This window comes from Pinus tabuliformis, chromosome 5_2 (genome assembly GCF_031772625.1).
Source record: "Pinus tabuliformis cultivar Carrire ecotype Pingquan chromosome 5_2, CPIR1, whole genome shotgun sequence".
NCBI classification, from domain to species: Eukaryota; Viridiplantae; Streptophyta; class Pinopsida; order Pinales; family Pinaceae; genus Pinus; species Pinus tabuliformis.
The window spans coordinates 806,057,767-806,079,644 of record NC_142306.1 but is presented as its reverse complement, the minus strand read 5'-3'; the positions used below and the strand labels follow the sequence as shown (position 1 = coordinate 806,079,644).

General features: G+C 35.6%; 1 protein-coding gene across 1 annotated transcript; it reads right to left on the bottom strand.

Annotated features, from left to right (window-relative positions):
* Positions 1–17,166: 17,166 nt before the first annotated feature.
* LOC149161765 (putative ubiquitin-conjugating enzyme E2 23) lies at positions 17,167–21,461 on the bottom strand. Its single transcript, XM_089434993.1, has 4 exons — positions 21,280–21,461; positions 20,966–21,047; positions 17,741–18,052; positions 17,167–17,636 (listed from the first exon to the last, which is right to left on the bottom strand). The coding sequence occupies exons 1-4, from the start codon at positions 21,459–21,461 to the stop codon at positions 17,355–17,357; spliced, it is 858 nt and encodes a 285-aa protein (XP_089291119.1). The 3' UTR covers positions 17,167–17,354.
* Positions 21,462–21,878: the final 417 nt, after the last annotated feature.

Sequence of the window (21,878 nt, the reverse complement as noted above, 5' to 3'; positions counted from 1 at the left end):
GAGATATGAGCAGAGGGAGTCGAGCCTTCTGAATGCTCCTAAAATTAGGTCTCAAATAGGTCACACTGACATTTTTGTTATAACTTTTCTTTTGGGCACTCTCAGGAGCTGATTTTTTTCCACAGTGAGGAGAAATCCCACTGATATTGTGATAAAAATTTCAAACACTTATTCGCTATATTGTAGGAGATATGACCAGTGGAAGTCGAGCTTTCTGGATACTCCTAGAATTGTGCACCAAATATGATTGTGTTCATATTTTTGTTATAACTTTTCATCTATGAAATCCTAGAAGTTGAAACTTGAACCATAGTGAGGGAAAATACCACTGATCATATGGTTCAGTTTCCATAACTTTCACTACTACAGTTTAGGATATATGCATTGAATCGTTCGCTATATTAGTTTGCATGCAAAGTGTTTGATGAAATGCTTAATTGGTTCAATGATTAATTGCATACAAATTTTTTGATAAAATGCCCCAATGAGTATGTTGTTTGTGGTTTGGGATAGTATTGATGTGTAATATTATTTCTGTAGTTGATATATGCTTACTTTTATGAAAATAGTTTGCATGTAAAGTGTTTGAAAAAATGCTTACATGCAAATGTAATAGTATAGTAGTTGTTTGAAGAAAATGTAAAAGTATGGTAATTGTTTGAAGAAAATGTTATTTTTTTTAGATGGAATAGTATTGTAGTATGATAATATGGATGTAGTTGATCTATGCCTATGTGCATGTAAAGAAATTGAGGAGTTTCATGTAAGGAATTTGAAAGGTTGCATGTAAAGAATTTGAAAGTTGCATGTAAGGAAATGGAAAAGTGGCATGTTTTTAGTTATTATGTTACAAGTGGAATAAGTGCAATGTTTTGAATTAATCTCATACAAATGTATGAGAAATGAAAATCAATTTATTTTCAAGTGTGGTTAAATTTAGTAGAGCTTTGGAGATCCCATTTCCATAATTGGACATTGAGATAGGGCCATTATAGTAGCTTCCTTCTTCTACCTTAGTGTGGACCATGGATAGTAAGGGGGTATGCTTATAGGTTGTTAGTATTGGTGAAAGTTGATTTCAAATTAATAGACATGATGTCTTGATTTTTGGAACATGTGACTGACTGTGTATGAATTATATGTCGCTTACATGTTGATTTCATGATACCTACTTATATCCTTGTATGTCAGGTTACTTTTTTGAGTATTTTGATTACATGTATCAATCTTGTAGGTTGATTACAAGAATTGATTGCTTATGTTCGACTACATGCGTTTATGCGTAGGTGTAGTTGATTTGGCATTACTTATGCATATTGTTGGTTGCAAGTGGCAATGTCTACAATGGAGTAATGGTTGTTGTCATACATAAGGTCATGGTTTGTGTAGTTGATTTGGTCATGCATTGATGATTGGACTCTAGCTGGAATGATGTGTATATGGTTTGGTACTCATTTTTCATGTGTGTCTATGCAGTTGTTATGCACATATGGTCTTGGTTATGATTATGCATGTATAGTAGGTCAAACATTCCTTGTGAAGTCATTGTATGCAATTTAGGTCATCATGATGCTATTGGTTGTTATGATGCTAATGAGCTAGTTGAGATAGAGCAAGGGATGTAGACCATCATAATGAGGTTGCAGCATTAGACTTTGGGGTAAGAGCAGATCGGCATACATATATTGTATGTTCGGCATGCAAGTATGTAAGTTAAGGATTTTTATATGCATTAGGGTTATACACATTAGGTTTATGTACATGCATTTGATGTTATGGTTGCATTCATGATAAATGTTAGATGATTAGTGTAGTTATATGCACATGTGTCAGATAGTCATGAGTGATAGTAACATGTGGTTGTATGCACTGCTTTTGTTGTTTATGTTAGATAAATTGATGATTATGTTATATATTGTTGTTGAGTATGTTCAAGGATAGTTAGCTTGACGATTAGGTTTTATGTTGTGATGAGCATGATATATAGCTTATTATTGTTATGTGCTATTAACTTGATCATTAGGGTTATTTCATTGAGACCTTGATGTTGTAATTTGGATTGGTCATATGTGTGATGGTTATGTTCATTGCATTGAAGATATTGATGTTATATGTATTGTGCTAACCTAGTTTGACCTATGCAGATGGTTATGGTTGCGATACTCAGGTATGAGATGACATATTTGTGATGTAGTGTCGTACTAATTTAGACTGATCATACATATGTGATTATTATGCATGAACGACATATGCTTATGAGCTTGTACTATGAACATGTTAGTTAGTTACTGTTATGGATATCATGATTTATGTTGACATGTTGTAAAGTTATATCTCGCTAACTAGATTGATTATGCAGAGAAGGTAGCCTCCCCTGAGGTACACTAAGGTATGAGTTTTCTTATGTATCATACTTGGTGATTCATAGTTGATTATGTCGTCTATTTGGTATTTGAGTGTTTGGTGCCTATTATGTCGTCTAATTAATTTATTTAACATGGTATGTTTGCGAGTTGGTTGAATGTTTGATGAATTTCATAATATGAGTATGTGTTCAAATGATCTTGTTTTAAGATGATTGTACTAAAATATATGTGTTGAGACAGTTGATATGTACTTGAATGTAGTTATAACATTATGTCTAATGACTATGGATTATGACACGATTGTTAGTCTTGGGAATGGTTGATGTCAAATTGATAGATATGTTTGTCTTGATATTTGGAACATGTGATTGACATGTGTGGGCAGTTGTAGGGAACATGCTTGGTATTAGTGTGACAAGGTAATAATTGATGTGTTTATATAACTAACAATTGTGTGATGTGATAGTACATGGTAAGACTCGCTTGCAGCAAGGTAAAAAGGTAAAAGAAAGGAATTGGGCAAGAGTTACTTTGGCTATGTTTAAAAACCGTAATTTTGAACGAATGAGTGCTTTGCACAAAGGAAGTATTCTTAACCTTGATTTTATCTGACATTATGTGGATATGTGCTATATTCATGAACATGCACTTGACAGGTATATTAGCTAGTCTTTAGCTACAGGTGGATCTGTTAAAGGATTGGAGTCCCTTGAGAGATGACGTGAATGTGTTCAGTTGCAAGCAGCGTGCTTGGCACAATTAGATGAGGTAACCGGTATATTATTATGTTTATTTATGCACTGAAAATTATGTGTTTATGGTAGTATGATGCAGGGGATTGAATGGCAAGAGACTGCCATGAAATCTTGAAGAAGGCTCTGGTTGAATTTCCCTGGGAACCATGGGGATCGAGTCATGGTGTTTGTTGTTAGTCTTGTGCTTTTGGTCTTTTGCGATTATTGCGCTTGATTTGCAAGTTTGATTGTGTTTGGTGCATAGATATGCAAATTTGTTTGGGAAGTCGTGTTGTTATTGGTTTTCATGATTTTCTTCTTGTTGTTATTTTCGTTCTTTCCTCTTACGTTTTGAGCCTTGGGAATTGTTTGGGGAAAGAGGAAAATTAATGTAGCTCAAGGAGAGATATGTGGTACCCAACAACTAATGTAAGAATTAGATGGAGCTCGGTGTTTGAGTAAGTGCAGCGGAAGGTAAGACTATGACAGTCGGTTGGACTGGTTGGGTCCATTGTGGTAAATGGACAGAAGTAGTGCAAACATGAGAAAGGTAACTAGAAAGGTAAAGTAAATGGATCAGAGGTGTCATATGCCTTGGATATGTTGGGAACTGTTGTTCTCAATATCATGCATGTCGTGCATGAATAAAGGAAGTTCTCTTAACCTTGACCTTATGTTATCTGGAAATTTTGTTATGATCATGATTATGTTGATGTTTATATATGTATACATGTATGTATGTATGTATGTCATTGTCTGACAGGATCATGATTGTTTTATGCTAACATTTATATACATATGTATGTATCCATGTATCTATGTTACTATCTAACAGGGTTGTTAGGGATCATTCTTGTGGAGGAATGATTGCTTATGCAGGAGAACAACATGAAGAGGTTCCTGGTCTTACGAGGAATCAATTGGGAAGAATAGTCACGAAAAATATATGAGGTCAGTATCATGTGGATATGATTTGATATTGTATACTTGTATTATGCCTATGTCTATGTTATAACAGGTAATGTTGAAGGATACATCAACAAAGTGAAAGCAGTGTGGTCTGCGGCATGCTAGGATAAGCATGGATGAGATACCGGAAGCAAGGTTTCTTGGTAAGGACAGTGTGGTTTTGGATGTGTGGTACTATTGTTGAGCATATGTTGTATATGTTGTACATGTTGCATATATGATGTGTGCACTTGTGGTGTTGTGTATACATAGCATCTATACATGTTATTTATGCAATGTTATGTACAGGATGGTACAAATAGAGTTGTGTGAATATTGCATATGGGGTGATACATATTTTACTGTCTTCATGACGTATATGTGGCGTGTGTGCATATGGTGCTCTGTGCATGTTGGATATGCAATGTTGTGTACATATAATGCTATGTACATGTTGGGAATGAAATGCTATGTACAAGTGTTGTTGCGTGCATGTTGTACATGTGGCGCTATGTACATATGGTGTGGTGTGCATGATTGTATGAGTGGTGTTGTGTACATGTTGTGCAGGTGGCGCCGTGTACAATGTACATGTGATGTTGTGCACACGTTGTGCAGGTGGTGCAGTGTACATGTGGTACTATGTACATGTTTTACATATGGTACTGGTGCATGTGTGTTATTGTGTGCATATCATACATGTTGAGTTAAGGGCATGTGGTATTATGTATGTGCATCATGTAGTTGTGGTATTGCGTAGTGTGTACTCATTGTGTTGTACTCTAGGTAGGTACATATATTGGGTGGTATTTCACATCGGGTATAGATGGATGCACTGTGTTGTACACTGGCTGTAGGTGTATGAGTTGTACGTCAAGTGTATGTGCATGTATTGCATGGTGTCGTGTGTCAGGGGTGGTTGTATGTGTGTGATGCACACTATGTTTATATGCACATGGTTGAGGAGAAGGCACTGGGTGTTTGTCGGGTGTAGAAACCGAGCCAGAGTGCGTATGGAATAAAGACTAAGGTAGAAGCTAAGGATCAATGAAAGGATAAGTATCAACATTTTATTTCAGTTTTATTATGCAAATGATTTATGACTATGGTATATTATGATTATATCTTATCTATGATTTTGGTTGATTTATGATTTTGGTTGATTTATGATTTTGAGTTTGAGCTAACTTGATGTGATATCTTTATATACGTTGATTTGGTCAAATATGCTAGTTTGACTTGTTGTGACAGGAAGTGAAAAGGATGCAAATGTACCTTATTGACGAGCTACCAATGAGGTATGATGTGAATTTATTTCAATTTATTTTAAACCTAATGGAAGTTACGTGCTTGGTACAGGAATGCATGAAATGCTCAGTTTGGTGGTTGAAATCGACTGCAAGACTTAGCAGCAACAACAAAGGAATTGAAACATGTAGCAGTATGTTGGTAAAGCACTTTAGGAGCAGGGCCATTGTGGGACACTGATACCCAATAGTCTCCATTGATTTCCATGAGCATTCTATGACCGGTATGATAGTTTTAACGTAGGGATATGCCTTGGTTTTTATATCTTCCGATGCGAGGAAGCCTTGCCAAGGGATGGACTACCCACGATGGGGGTGCCAACAGAACTTGGAAGGTGAGTAACTGCACGGAAGGGGTGACTAGATTCCCGAGGGACTGTGTAGTAGAGAAGGGAAGGTCACGGATGGATTTGTTTTGGTCATTAGCATTGCCAGTTGGAATCATATGCACATTGGGAGTGTGCCCTAGAACAATGAGCCGATAACTGTTCACTGAGAGGACAAGTAGCGCCAGATTATAGCACTAGACATTGGATATAGATTTGACTTTGCAGTGGATTCTAGACTTCCCGCGAAGGAGGTGAATCCTGGTATTACTTCGAGGGTGGAGGTGTGAGCCTCTAGATTCCCTTATTAATTGATACGGGCATCATATCCTTTACTTGTTCATTAAGTAAATGTGTATATGTGTATATCATTGTAAATACCATAATGAGCCATGTTATAAAGCTCTTGTATGCAGTATGTTGTCATGTTGTCATGATGTTTTGATTTTGAGCAGGTCATTCATTGTAAATACTGTAACAAGCTGTGTTATAAAGCTCCATGGGCAGTATGTTTTGTTTTCAGCAGTCATGTTGGTTATAGGTGTCATAGAACACCGAGGACAGCGTTCCCAAAAGGGGGAGGGTTCTGTAACAGCCCTGGTGAAAATTCTATGTAAAAATATATAAATACCACGGATGATGGGACATGTATTCCAAGCTGAATGGTGGGTAGGACATCCTAGCGGGTGTTCCTTTGGTTTTTTATAGCTAAGGAAATTGGCAAAGGCAATGAATAAGGCATTAAAGAGGAAAAAAGGTATTTTGGCACATTTATTTATGAAAATAATGGAAATTAGGAGAAAAGGAAGGTGAAAGGTCACATTTTGCATGTGAGGAGGAAATTGAAGGAAAATAATGGAAAATGAAGAAAATAGAGGCCTCATTAATAGAAAGGCTTATGAGGATCAGTGGGAAAGACTTGGTCAGCTTAGCTTTGGAGCTCTCTCATTATTCTCTCTCTCTCTCTCTCATACTCTTAGAGACAGAGTTTTCTTGGAACACTCTTGGAGGGTGTGGCATACTTGGATTCTTGGAGCAAGAAGGCAAAGGAAGAGCTAAGAAATCACAAGAGGGAATCGGCATCAACAACTACATCAGATTTGCTTGCAGGTATCGAGTTGCATGTATGATTTATTCACTATTTTTGGCATGCATGGCACATGCATGTGGTTTCTTGGTTGTGATCTATCATTGGCATGGAGGATTGCCTGGATTGACAGTGGATTCCCTAGCCTTGCCATTTCCAAGATAGCCATGGTGATTGTGGGTTTACTTTCATTGCTTTGTTTTTGGTTGGTTCTCATTTTTCCATAGCTTGGGTTGAGTTACTAGTCCTGGAAGCCCAGGTTGAACAAACGCTCTGGAAACCCTGTAACAGTTTGGATTGAGTTACTAATCCTGGAAGCCCTGGTTGGACAAATGCTCTGGAAGCCCTTGGCGGGTTGAGTTACTAATCCTGGAAGCCTTGGTTGGACAAACGCTCTGGAAGCCCTGTATAAGTTGTGGGTTGAGTTACTAGTTCTAGAAGCCTTGGTTGGAAAAACGCTCTGGAAGACCTAGAAGGCTTGGATGGAGACCAATTTGATGATGGTTTTTGGTGATGTCCGATCGTGAGGTGGAATCACTATTTGATGGATTGAGGTGGGTGGCCTCTGGAAGCCCTAGATGAGTTTTGATTGATGTGTTCTATGAGATCCCGCATTCATGCTTGGAATATGGCGCGGGGGTGATTGGCTGAAGAGAGACTTGGCTCAGCCAATCTATGGTCGGGTGGAACATGGTAGTCCCATCTCCGGTTGATTCATTGCATTTATTAATGAAAAAAACCATTCCCTTGATTTTCATGTGCAAATGTATTGATGTATATATGGATTTTGATGGCTGAGGAGTTTTAACTGACCATTTGTATAAAAATGCGTTGATACTCTCATTGTCAGCGCTTTAACCTTATTTATTACAAATTCGCGCTGACACTCACGTTATCAGCGCTTTAAAAAAAATCAGACTAAACAATGTGATAACATGTATAATAAGAAAAAACAAGAGTCCATAATGAAATTATAAGCCAGAGAAAAAAGTGCAACCATCTATAGTAAGGTATACCCCATTTCATCCAAGTAAAACAATGGTAACAGTGGTAAAAGCTAGAGCATTCAAAATGAAAAACTCACAAATATTATTTGCAACAATTATAGGAAACATGGAATTGATGTTATTAAAACTCAAAGGAAGCATAAATAATAAAAATATCGTAATCTTAATAGACTCTAGTAGTACACACAATTTCGTGGATATCAATCTCATAAAACAACGAAACCATTTTGTATATCTTACAAAGGATCTCATTGTAATAATTGTGGATGGACAACAATAAGTCCTTTTATAGATACAAAGCTTGGAGTTAAAGATTAGAAGTTACACTTTGCCACTCAGTGAGATGGACATGTTATTAGGAACATAATGGTAACTTAATGCAATTGGGCGAAAATGCCACAAACATCCAAGAATAATTTACAGAATTTAAGGGGTAAGGGAACAACTACAAATTATATGGGTTAGAAAATCCCCATTATCCACTAAAAAAACTCACAAATATCATGTTTTTTTTGTACAAATGAGTTTCCCAAATATTAGAGAACAAATCCATAATGAAGATGAATCTTCACAAGGTAAATTGATTTCATCTAGGATTTCTTTGACGAGAAAGCATTTCTAAAGAGGACAATGCTATATACATAAAAGGTCAAGTTAGGAAAGAATTAAAAATAATATAGTTGAAGTAGTAAAAGGCAATAAATGATAAAAATAAGGTAAATAACTTAACAATCATAACCTTTCATGAAAGACACCTAAGTGCCCCGTTAGAATATATTTATATGCCTTCCCATCATAACAATCACATCATTTGATGTGTGTGTGTGTGTGTGTGTGTTGAGGAGCATACCTCATAGATGCATGAAGCCAATAAAGCTCATGGCTTCATACATCTATGAGGTATGCTCGTCAACCCAAGAATTTTCAAATCAGGTGTACAACCTCAAAGGTATATTTCACATGGTCCCAAGTTTATAGGGCTTAGTTCCCTCCTCCAAGTTCCTAATGTTCCTCCTCCTAGGTTGGTACCCCCCTTAATTGAGCAACATATTTTCCCATTATGTGCAGCGAATGGATTAGTCATCATGATGATTAAAGTACAACCTCCTAGGTAAAGGCATTGTGCCAACACTCCAACCAAGGTCAAGCATTCAACCAAACCAAGCCATTCATTTATCTATGATGCATTACTAACGGGCTAGTGTAGAGTAAAAGAACTTTAGGAGTAACCCCAAAAGCTAACAATATTGGCCAATCATGGCCTATGGATAGTCCTGTACAAGAAAAAATCACAATGTTTATTTCTATTTGTTGTGGGTCAAAGGTTGGAGATATTGCTTTAGGTTGGTTGAGTAGCTTGCCTTGAATAATCAAGGTTGATACCTTAGTTTAAGCAACGCATTCAACATTCAAAATGTATAATCTTGAGCTACCTAAACCTACTTGAGCTAACAACCCTTTTGCCAATCATCACTTCATAAAACTTAAAACATGCATGTAGCCAAAGAGCTAATCATGCACACTTGCATGTTTTTATTGTTGTGTGATTTTCACAGCAACAAGATGCCAAAGAAATATGAAATAGAGTTGTTTCCCTTAATTCCAAGGCATTTTAAGAATATAATTTTCTCACCAAAAGTCACAACTCAACCTTCCTACTCAACACCATTCAAACATTATAGGCATTCAATTACACAATTACCAAGACCAATGAAAGCACTTGTTGTTGCAAAAGCAATAAAATTTCATGGAGGATGACATGGAGAAGAAAATGACACGACATAGGACATTTTCAAGAAATAGATCATCAAACCAGGTTAATGAGCCTAACAATACTTTTTTGGCCTCTCTCTACTCTTCTATGTCATGTTTAGAATCAAGTGTTTGGCACGTCAATGACAATGAAGGGAAGGATGAATGTAATATAAAAGAAAATGAACATTTCTTAACTAAAAGGAAAAGAATCCTTGATATAATGAAATATGGCAATGTCAAAACCTAAATGATCCTCAATCATAAAATATTATCAAGGGAAGAGGTGTCTTCAAATTTCTATCCAAGAAGATGCTCATGATGCAAGGAAAGGTGATTGGCATTTTGTAACAAAGCCTGATATAAATTCTAAATATGGTTGTCACAAATCCATTCAAGAAAACATGATTTTGAAATTTTTTTAGCCTTTGTTGCTTCTATCAAAGCATTTTAGCAATTACTTGTCTTCTACTCTACCAAAATTATCACAAGGATAGAAATGGGTGTTCCATTATAGTACATGGAAGCATGGAGTATCACCTCATGCCTTGTACCAAATAAGTAAAATTTTCCATGGTCCATCTATAGTGGTAGATGGGGATAGCCATGGTGTTGTTTCATAAATTATTAGTAAGACCTTTTAGACCAACCAACAATGAGAAATGGCAAGGAAAAAATATACTTTTATTATCACAAATGTTTTTTTGCATAGCAATGACGTCTTTTCCAATAGATGTAAATTGTTATTTTACATTAAGTTCCATTAGTTCACTAGCACTTGGGGGGGGGTAATCATTTTATTGTTTACTTGGATGGAGATTTATTGCATGGATCAAGTTTTTCCTCAAAGACATTTAGCAATATATGATTAGCTTACACAAAATATTTAAATTGAAGGATGTTGAGATTTGGGGTTTTGTATATGCATCGAAATATCCATCAAAGGTAGCTTCATATTGTGAACCATGAGAAGCTCTAGGAATTTGTAGATGGTTGCATTAATCTTAGGAATATTTTTGATTGTAGGGATATTCTATAGTATTTACACATGATGTGTATATTTGCATGTTCATTTAAACAGGATAAACCTTATTAATAAAATGACAGATAGGTCTTAATTTGGTGTCCATATAGCCAATGGTAGATGTGTTGTACATTCAACATGATAGGGTGATCCATTATAATAATGGTGAAGGAAGGGAAAATTTTAGGGGCTAATATTCACAAGTGGATTAATTTTCCATGTTTTTTCCAAAAAAAGGATTCGTTAATTTCCATATTTTCTAAAAATGATTCGCCCAAAGTTTATAGTATAAAATTGTTTTACCTTAAAAATCGCCAAAATTTTATATAGAGACTATATAAAATTATTATAAATTTAAATACTTTTATAAAAACATTGCCAAACATTTTACAAATTGCATATTATGTACCAGTGAGATTCGCCAAGGTTTCTAAACTTTAAAATAAATTTTCATCCTTAAAATTTTCCTTGTGAAGGATCCATTGTCACTTCTTATAAATTCAAGGATAAAAGCACCATGAGAAATCTTCCAATTTTCCTCATAAAGAAGATTGCATTTTAAAGTTTGCATTAATTGTACTAGTTAGATAGAAGGGGAAACTTTCGATACTCTACATACAAATCTAAAGTCTCATTTACAATGATATCAAAAGAAATGCATAGGTCAAGTCACTAGTGAAGCATTGCGATTTGGAACCTTTACATTCCCTTCTTTATGGAAAACTCCTAGTTAAGAAAAATGGGGGTTTGAGTACAACCTTGCTTATGTGCTTGATGTGAATGACCATCTTCACTCAAATGGTAACTTGCAAGCAATGGGTCAAAGGAATTCAAATAAAGTTGGATTTCCATGTGTTTTAATTGTGAACCACATACAAGCCCATATGATTTTGTGATGTTCAAAGTGTTCTTGTCTCCAATAAATTTTTCAATCAATAATCCATGACATCTCTTCCCAACTTCTTCGGGTTCAATTTGGTTGGGAAGCGTTGAGAACGCAAGTTTATTTTTTATGCACTAGGGGAAAAGACAAGTTTATGGAAAATATGGATGCAAAGCAATGGTGAACTTGCAAGGTTCTCATGAGTGCTTTTGGAGAAAGAAGGGAAAATTATTGAAGATCTGAGGGAAATGGTAGATATGGAATGTCGAATGCCTATAACCTCAAGTGTTTATTATGAATAAATAGGAACAAGTCACATCCACACGCAAGGGATTGCAACATTCAATGAACCAAAAATCAGTGAGCTTTTACTTCGAATTTGAGGAGTCTAACGCAATCTACATGAGGTCAAATTGTAAATATTTGTAGTGAGATTGGGCATGTATTATCTATTGCAAAAGGGGAGCCAATCACTACTGCCATGTCTTAGCTAGAATGATGATATCATCCCAATAAATGAATTTCACAAGAATTCAAATTAACAATTGAAGACAAAAAGACACATATTGATGTTGCATTGTTTTTTGATGAAGTCGCTCTCGATGAGAATATGGTAGCGCTACCAAACATAATGAAAATTTTCAAGTAACCACATTAGTTAAATTAAAAGAGAGAAAATGTGAATTATAATTGATAAATGCTAAGTTAAACACTATAATTTTCCTAATGAACTTTTACAATTACCACATATTAGCTAAATTAAAAAGGAGAAAATGTGAATTAAAATTGATAAATGTTAAGCCTAAGTTAGACACTATAACTTTCATAAAATAATTTGCAAGAAATAGTTACAAACTCAAGCAGTGATGCTCAGAGACTTGGTGTTACATGAGCCTATTTATTCAAAATTTGTAGATTAGCAAGCAAATAACACTAAGGAAATTTTTGGAATTGAACTTAATGGAGATTAGTTGCAAGTGCTCTTCTTTGGATGTTTAATTTTAGCAAATGAATAATGAGTTTGTTGTGGTGGATTTTTATTTTTATTACTTCCATTGCAATTATTCATTATTTACTTTTGAAGTGGAATGAGATGAATAAATAATGTTTATTGATTTTTTGTGTTTGTTATTTATAATGAATGATATTATTCAAATGAATTGTAATATTTAAGTTTACATGGTTTTTGTTCTTTACGATCATGTTGGTTCATAATATATCCTCATGCGTATCTTGAAAACAATTTGTTTTCTTTTCTACGTTTTATTTTATTTTATGAATGCATAAACTCTTTCAAAAGCAAAATAAACCCCAAAAACCAATTCTAGTAGCTAGAACTGAATATTTGAGAGTTTGATATGAAGGGTGGAAGTTCTCATTACATAATTTTCAACTAGTAAATTCATTTGCATTCTCTAGGGGTAGATTTCCAAGGTAACATACTCAATTAGAGATGAGTTCTCACAATTTTTTGTACACAAGAAAAGAAAACCCCTCGTTTGTGTACTTCTCTGATATGATGTTTGGCATCTCTAATCAAGGGTGGGGTCTCAAATTAAGCAATCCAACAACATTCTAGCATAAGTAATTCAATAGCATTGGAAACTCTTATATATGCTTTCTTTAAATATGTGTGGCACACGATGACACCTATTATGAGGTGTGATGGCATGTTGCACTGTTAAAAAAGGACCTAACTTAATGGTCACAGAACCTCTGTATTTTTAAAGGACAAAACCACACTCTTTAGGAAATTAAACCTTGATGGGGGGGTCATTTCCCACTCTTAAGCATCCAGTGATGCCCCAAGCGTAATTCAATATACCATTATAACATGAAGCAATAGTTATTTGAAATATAGGCAAAGCACAATAAGGAAATAGATAAAAATAAAAAATAAAATAAAAATAAATAAAAAATAAAAAATATTGTTTCGAAAGTCATTTTTATATTTGGCCCAATGCATTTTTTATCATCACAAAGTCTTGCACCTTAGCACAAAGCCTTAACAAGGTGCAAAGACTAGAAGGATATTCTTAGTGTTACCACTATCACCTAAGTAACAACTTCCATCATATTAGTGAAGGACAAGTTCAACATAAGGGTGGCTTCCCTAGTAGGATTTAGGGTCTCTAAGACAAGACAGTCAAATCGAAGGCCTCATAAGAAAATTATAATTTGAAAGCAAATTATAACTAGCAATTCATTGCCAATTATAACTAGCAAGCAAAGTATAGATTAGGTGGTTACACAAAGTAAATTCTAGATTGATTTATTTGTCGTAAAGCTACTCTAGGGTGAGTATCAAGTTATTATCCAATGTAGAACTATCCCCAAATAATGCATATATGAAAATTTCTAATGGTTGTTATAATGCTTCTATATTAAAAATAATAATAATAATAATAATAATAAAATTTAAAATTTAAAATATATATATATATATATATATAAATAAGTAAACAACCTATAATAGTAGAAAATTTTAGCCTCTTTAAATAGATTATAGGCAAATAGAAATTAGGACAAATAATGGATAAATCTAGGGTATAAAATCTAAAAATTCAAATGAAGGTAACAATCAACTAAAACTATATATGATTTTAACAAGGTCATTAATGCAATAATATGATTTTTAGGTCAAACACACCCAAAAAATTAAGATGTCTAAGATTTATGATGGCTTAAAATTAATTTAAGTTGGTGTAAATCCCAAATTTACCCTAAAATTGAAAAAAAAATAATGAAAATTAGAATTTATGATTAATAAAATGGAGAAGACTAATGCATATTTTTTTGGGGCATATTTGGCCAACTGAGGATTCCCTTGAGAGAGTATAAATAAAACTAGGGTGATAGGGTTGTCCATTAAAACCCTAACATATCCACCTTATTCTTTACAAGCTTGAAGATAGTTCAAGGGAAGATACTCCACTAGTAATCTTTCAAGAGTTTTGAAGAAGAGACTTGTTCAAGAAAAATATAAAGTGAATGCACCATCGCCACTAGAGAAATACAACTACAATTACAATTATTCATAAACAACATCTAATAAGAATAAGCGAGACCACTTACTCAAGAAATCATCTTATCCACAAAACCCTAGCCAAGAACATTTATAAAATTTGTAAAAGCATTCACTAAACATCATCCTCAAGAAGTCCCTCTAATTATCCAGCCATAATTAAGAATGGAGAAGTAGACAAGAAATTGCTCTCCACAAGTTTTAGCAATGATTCCAATTGAGAAGTTATTTTACTTATATGAGACATCTAGCACCCTCAATATGATAATAACATTTTCCTAGCAATCAACTTCATTTTTTCACAAGCCCTAGAGATAAGGTCATAATACACAAAATATCCATTATACAAGTCTGGACGGATCAAAAGAGCCCTAATGATGCTCCTAAAGTGAAGTAAAGTATGCCCAATTGCTAAATCATCCTCCATAAATGCATGAAGTAAAGTCACATTAGTGCAATGTGTGGGCTCCCAAGAGTGGATGATTCACTCAAATGATGTGAAAAGGCATGTGTATGGGCTCAAAAGTGAAATGTTTCCTCCAAAGGGTGCAACGTTTCATCAATAAGTGCAACATCATCTCCAAAAGGTGCTAGGACATCTCCACAAGGGTGCAATGTCATCAAAAGAAGCCCAACAATCTCCAAAAGTGGAATGACCTCCATCAAACATGTAAGTGGTCTCCTCAATGTCCTCCAAATGACAAAGGCTCAAGCCAAGCCATATTCATGTAAAGTGTTATCCATATTGAGGCTTAAGTGACCCACTATAGTCATCAATCTAAGGGTGGGTATACATGTCCGATGCAACATAAAAAGTGAGCCATGTCAAATGTAAATGTCATTAGGTAGATCACATTAAGTATTATCTTCTAGCTTCACAATAACTCATAGAATTCAAACAATTTGTCAACTTTAAGCATGGTAGGGGTATCATCCACCCCTATTACATAAGTCAACACTCTAGAAGAGTAATTCACACGAAAACCCATCAAGGAGGATGTATAGTCATAGAAGGTGTGGCTTGGGGTGATAACTTTGAGTTGTATTGCACAATTAAGTGAATTGTTTTTTATAGTCATCCACATGAACACCTTTGTTGCAGGAGTGCTTCCCAAGAAAACCCATCAAGGAGCATGTATAGTGATAGGTATGGTTTGGGGTGATAACTTTGAGTTGTATTGCATAGTTCAGGGAAATTTTTTTAGATATTCATCCACATGAACACCTTTGTTACAGGAGTGCTTGAGCATTGAGTTATGCTTCCTTCAACACTTTCTCTTAATACTGCTTTATCTGTCCATTTTCATTGTTTATTTATTTATTTGTATATCATTTCACTATATTTCACTATATGCATTTCATCACATTCGATTTGAGATAATTTCACTTAGTTCTTTTTAAGTATGTGTTTCATTGCATAGAACTTGGGTAATGGCCTCATAGTGGAGGCATTACTCAATTTTCTTTAGATTTCGACTTTTCCTTTATATCTCTTTTTTGTTTTGCATTTCGCCCTTTACATATTTTCTCTTTCCTTTGACATTTTTTTAGATTTCGACTTTTCCTTTATATCTCTTTTTTTGTTTTGCATTTCGCCCTTTACATATTTTCTCTTTTTTTAAGCAGTGTCAACCTTGACCTTATAGGTCCTTCTCATGGGACTATGAAGCATGAATATTAGAACCAACCATAGATAAAACAATGAAAATTAGAAAAAAATGAGAAGTATGGATTGGGATATGAGTAGACTACAACTTTCAAAGACCCAAGTACTATCACTCAACCCATGAGTGATACTACTTGATAGAAGATGATGATAAGCATCAAGGTAAAACAAGGCAAAAGGCACAAATTTACACCATCATAATCCATTATTTTGATTGCCGCTTTCATGGCAAGCATACAAGGCATTAACACTTAATGTAAAGCAAGGAAATAATGCAACTCATATATGTCAAGCACCGTAATCATCGATGTGAGTGATCCAGACAAACTGTGTGAGTGATCCAGAGAAACTGTGGGAAGCGTCACTGGCAAACTGTTTGTGGAGAACCATGGATCTCATTTGTGGAATTGGAATTGTAGTATATGAGAGAATTGGAATTGTAGTATGCGAGAGAAAGTCTCCTTTAGTTACCCCTAGATGTGCGGGCATAACAATGCCTTCATGACAAAATAAACAATAGAGGGGGCAGGCCAGCTGCCACAATGTGAGCCATATATTAGAGGCATTGTATGAGGAGAAATATTGTTGTCCGTAGCTGCGATTACAGGGATTGATGGACTATAATTTCATTTGCAGCAGGAAATTTAAGTGGTGGCGATCAATATTTTCACTCACATTTATACTCAGATCATACATGGATCTTGATTGCAACTCTCATCATTTATAAATGAAAGAAACAATATTCCAAACTGGCAAAACGTCATTCATATATTTCACTCAATTATTGAAACAATGTTTCACTGCTAAATTATTGTCAAACATCATATATACCATTTTGCAATGTCAGCAATCTCAATCTTCAGTATTGAATACTCCAGTACAGATGGCAACCCCACCAATCAAAAGATTGAAAAGCTTAAAATCTATGCACCCTTCAATCACTAAGTGGTGGGGGAACTAAATACTTCCCAGTCAATAAGAACAAGCAATTGAAAAGCCTTGGTACAAAAGCTGAGATATTCGAGAAGGGCATGAAGTGTGACATATATTTGCCACAACACATGGACCTGTTTGCCAATTGTGATTATTTTACAACTTTACAAATCAAGAACATAAGGTAACAGAACTTCAGATTTTGAATTTCGTTAAATTTGCATAATCAATCCACGTCAGCATTGACTGACCGAAAGACCAATTATCGTGTGTATTTACATGTATGATTTAACCAACTAAGCTTCAGTGTGTTCTCTATCTTCCACTTCCTTGAGTGTTATCTCCAGATTTTGATGATCATCTCTACTAAGTTCATTAAATGCCGCTTGAAGCTGTGGCATAACCTTTGCTAACATCAGCCTGAAACCAACCGAACTGTTGTTCTCTGAAACTGAGTCAGAATTCAATGACACTTCTGAGAGAGATCCAACTTCAGCACCCTTCATATATGCATCACATGCGGCAAGAATGGACTGACTACGTCTTCGGAAGTGGTCTTTTACGAAGCTTTCAAAATGCTGCATCCAACAAAATAAATGAGTGACTTTATTGAAATTACTCAAAAATTACAATGAATTAAACCAAGATACGAATTCTTCCTCGGTAGAAAAATCTGGAGTACCTGTGGAGGTCTATGTAGAAGATATAACATCAGCTTGCAGGTAAGTAGAAAAGAATTTTCATTGTATGCAACAGAATTCTTCTCTCCTTCAGCGGTACCAATTTGCTTATCATATCCTGCTTCATTGAAGTATGGTCTGGCATTTAGTACAAGACCTTGAAGAGAAATGAGGACCTGTAGAATGCTTGAAATTTTGGGGTCCCATATTTCATTTCCTCTGCCAGTCCATGTGTTCAGAAGACTCGAGCAGACTTTTCCAGTTTCATATAAATTGGGATTCAATTTAAGCCCGTGAGAATGATAGTAGACTGCCTGGAAAGTTTTGTCACCATTAAAACCAATCTTGAAATAAACAAAAAAAGGATGATACTAGCTCCAAGGTTCAACCCTCTCCACTAAGGCGTTATGCCTGGGAAGGTCATGGGATCCATTCCCACTGAGTCCTACGGTGTTACCAGCTACTATAGCAGTGAGTAGTTAGAAACGTGCTACATCCAGGAACCTGGGAAAGAGGGAGAATTGGTGGGAAACTGGCAAGATACCAGCTTCCTCGTTCTAAATGCTTAAATGCGGGAGGGTGAGATTATTTCTCCAAAAAAGGGATGATACTTCAATAAATCATCCATTGAAGACCAAACTGGCCAGAACATGGACAAAAATATCACTCTATTGAAACATCTAAGGAAAACCTACTTTCAGTACAGACACCTTTTAGGCTTGTATATGGTGTTGAAGCAGTGATCCGTCATACCCATGAGTGCCGCTATGTGTAGACTAGGCACAATGTATTCCATGGACATCACTGCTTCAACACCATATACAAGCCTAAAAGGTGTCTGTCCAGTCAACTTCTTGCATGTCGTCCGATAGGCCCATAATATTGCGGGTATCCGTAGGGCCCAATCACTTTGTTGAGCGTTTCAAACCTTGGTCAGTGCATTTTCTAGCACTTTATTGAATGCTTCCACCATCCCATTAGCCTATGGGTGATAAGGCATGCTCTTATGGTGATATACCTGAAATTCCTCCGTCAGCGCATGTAGAAATTTCACCTGTAGATCAAACTGGTAATGCAATGTACTAAAGCAACATGATCTACTTCTACAAAACATTAAGTGGAAGCAAAATCGATTTCATGAGAAACATCTACCATAAACACATATAACTGATCAAGAGAAATAATCACACATAACACAGATATATCACTGGGGAAAGAACCAGCATAAAACCCTCAACACTGTATTATCAATCAAGTGGAAATCCTCTTCTGTTTACAAAAAATATCAGCTCAAGAGCTATCCTGTACTCTCTACAATCAAAAGATGAAGATCATAGATTCACTATGCCTCAATATGTAGGCCTCAAGTCCACCAATCCCCTATTTCCTTGCGCAATTTCGATTGGGGTCCAATTACAAAACATATGTGAATTGGCCCCAATCATACCTGTTGTCAACCATAGGTCCAACTACGCAATCCTTGAGGACACTAGTTCCTCCTACATGCAAGGAATATTCCATGTGAAGATCCAAGCATCTGATAGTACACTGTCCCTCATTGGATCTCAACTGGGTCTCTGACAGAACTGACATGCAACAATTATCCATGAGTGAATCCTCAGTTATCTAAAATAATAGTTGTCACATGTGTTATGCTCCTATACCAATAGGTGTCATATATCATGATTGACTTGATGTGCTATGTAATATGTTCATACCTTTACTTGTTGCAAAGGTTTTCCATATTTTCAAAAAATCAAAAAATTTAAAAAAAGTAAAGAGGGTATGCCCTAAAAGAAAAATCAAAGGGTAAAAAGAATAAAAGATGGTCAAAAAAGGAAAGACAATGAACCCCAACAAAAAGAAAAGACCATGAAAGTGTGCAAGTCTAAATGTCACTACCCTTTTACTGTGGTAGAATAAACAATTGTGTGCAGTTTGTCACTTATGCCACAATTCATGAATAGCCACATAGTTTAAGCTTGGCTAGTTCATCTTTCAATTGCATGTTGTAGAAATAGAGAATAAAGATCTGACCAAACAATGTAATCTTGGCAGATAAGTAGATAGGTAGAATGAATAAAAGGAGCTCAACAGTTTAATCTGAGCCCTTGGATGTAATAAGTGTAGACTTAGATAGGCATTGCCATGTAAAAGAAAAGAAAGTTTGACAAGGGTTTACCAGTCTAAGTGCACCCTAATAAAGAAGTAAAAATGCTAGATTAAAGTAGGTAGGGTAGGTAGTTGATGGCTGTAGAATAACATGTGGTGAATGATGATGTTCAAATGTGAAAATATTTTATTTTCATCATAAGACAAAGGCATGCAGTACATAAAAGACATATCAAGCAAGCAAAGTTCGAATAATTAACTCCCCTACTCATTTTCCCTAAATTTTCACTAATTTCCCCTAAGTACCAAAGTATTTATTAAATTAAAGGGGCTTAGAGCATTTCTCTGACTTCTAGAGGGACCAGACCCTCGGCCCAATAATTTATAAAGCCTAAGTACTTAAAACCATTCATTAAATCATCGTACCCATTCATAAATCATTCATTCCTTTGATAAGTTTTTCCTAAGTAAAATTCTATTTTACTTAGGAAAATTACAATGTTTTCTATAAAAACCCTTTTTCACTTTAAGCCTAAGTTTGAATACACACATCAAATGTTTTTATACTTAGCGCTTTTCTGTTCATTATGTCATATTAACTACTAATTTGTATTAATTTATAAATCCCTTATAAAATCTACCCATTCCCGTATTATTGTAACTATGTTAAAAACCCCGAAATATTAATATCCCGCCCCTTTGGTTAAAATATAACCATAATCCGTTGTAAATAGGGATTAATTAGTTAATTCGTAACTAATTAATAGCCCTAACCCCTGCCACACTAAAAAGGGATTAATTAACCCTCACGGTTAATTAACAGCCTCCCCTACGAATCTCATTGCTCCCGATATGATTATATAATCTTTAATTATATCATGCCCGCCTCCATTAAACCTCTATCACTCTTCATCCCTGATAATCGTCTGATCACACCTCCCACATCCGATGGCTATAAAGCATATCGCACGACCCTTTGTGACCGCACATTAGCATGCGATCACAAAGCGGTTTCATATACAGTACCCCTGCCACGTGTCAACCTTTCTATGGAATCACTGGCCTAAGGCTAAATACTGCCCTTCCCCATAAGCGATGTGATATAAACCACTTACCGCCTTCAAACAAAATGACAAAACATCCTGTCGTTCCCTGCTGTCGTCACCCACCCAAATCCCAAAACCTGCCAACTCTTGACTTTGTACATAAAACAAAACAAGTCATTTTCATTGTTCTATTTTGTAAACCTGTATGCCCATGCAAACGAACATCGAGGTCAACTAGCTCGAGTTTTCAGTCGCCAACCTACTCCAAACCTTGCAGCCAACGCCGCCCAGAACCCTCCAGCCACACCCAGTACCTGCCTTTCATCGCTCATCCCCCAAAAGCAGGTATTTATCAAATTCCCAACAAAAAACCCTACAAATACTTGTTTTCCACAGTAAATTTACTAAAAGAGTCCAAAATCACCATAATTTTGTTATTATTTTTGTCATTCAAGTCCTCCAGATCCTCTATGTTGCCCATTTTTGCAAAGAAAACCTCAGTTTCCTTTCTGAATCCACAAGAACCAGAAATGGAAACCTCGGTAGCTTTGAACATTACACCCATTAACGCTCCTCATCGAGATTTAGACTATCTGCCTCTCGCAGATAAGGACTTCCAAATAAAAGACTTAACCACTGATAAAAATCACCTCAAAGTCTTTTGCCAATGTAGAGATAACTACTTGAATGGCTATGATGTTATAGGACTGTGGGAATCCAATCTCCCAATATATTTTCTCCCCTCTATTCCTGTTTTCCCTGCCAGTGGTCCATCAGACCAGCCTGGTGCTAAAAGGCACAGGCTAAATCCTCATTCAGAAGAGGAATTTTTTGAAGAAACCACAGATAGCCAAAGAAAAGAAGGTGTAGACAGTCACCAGACTTTCCCAGCAGGTGGGACACCTTCTAGCTCACAGAGACAGGAGCTGGAGAGACAACAGAGTGCTGAAGTATCATCCTTTAAGCCTCCAGGAAATGAGAA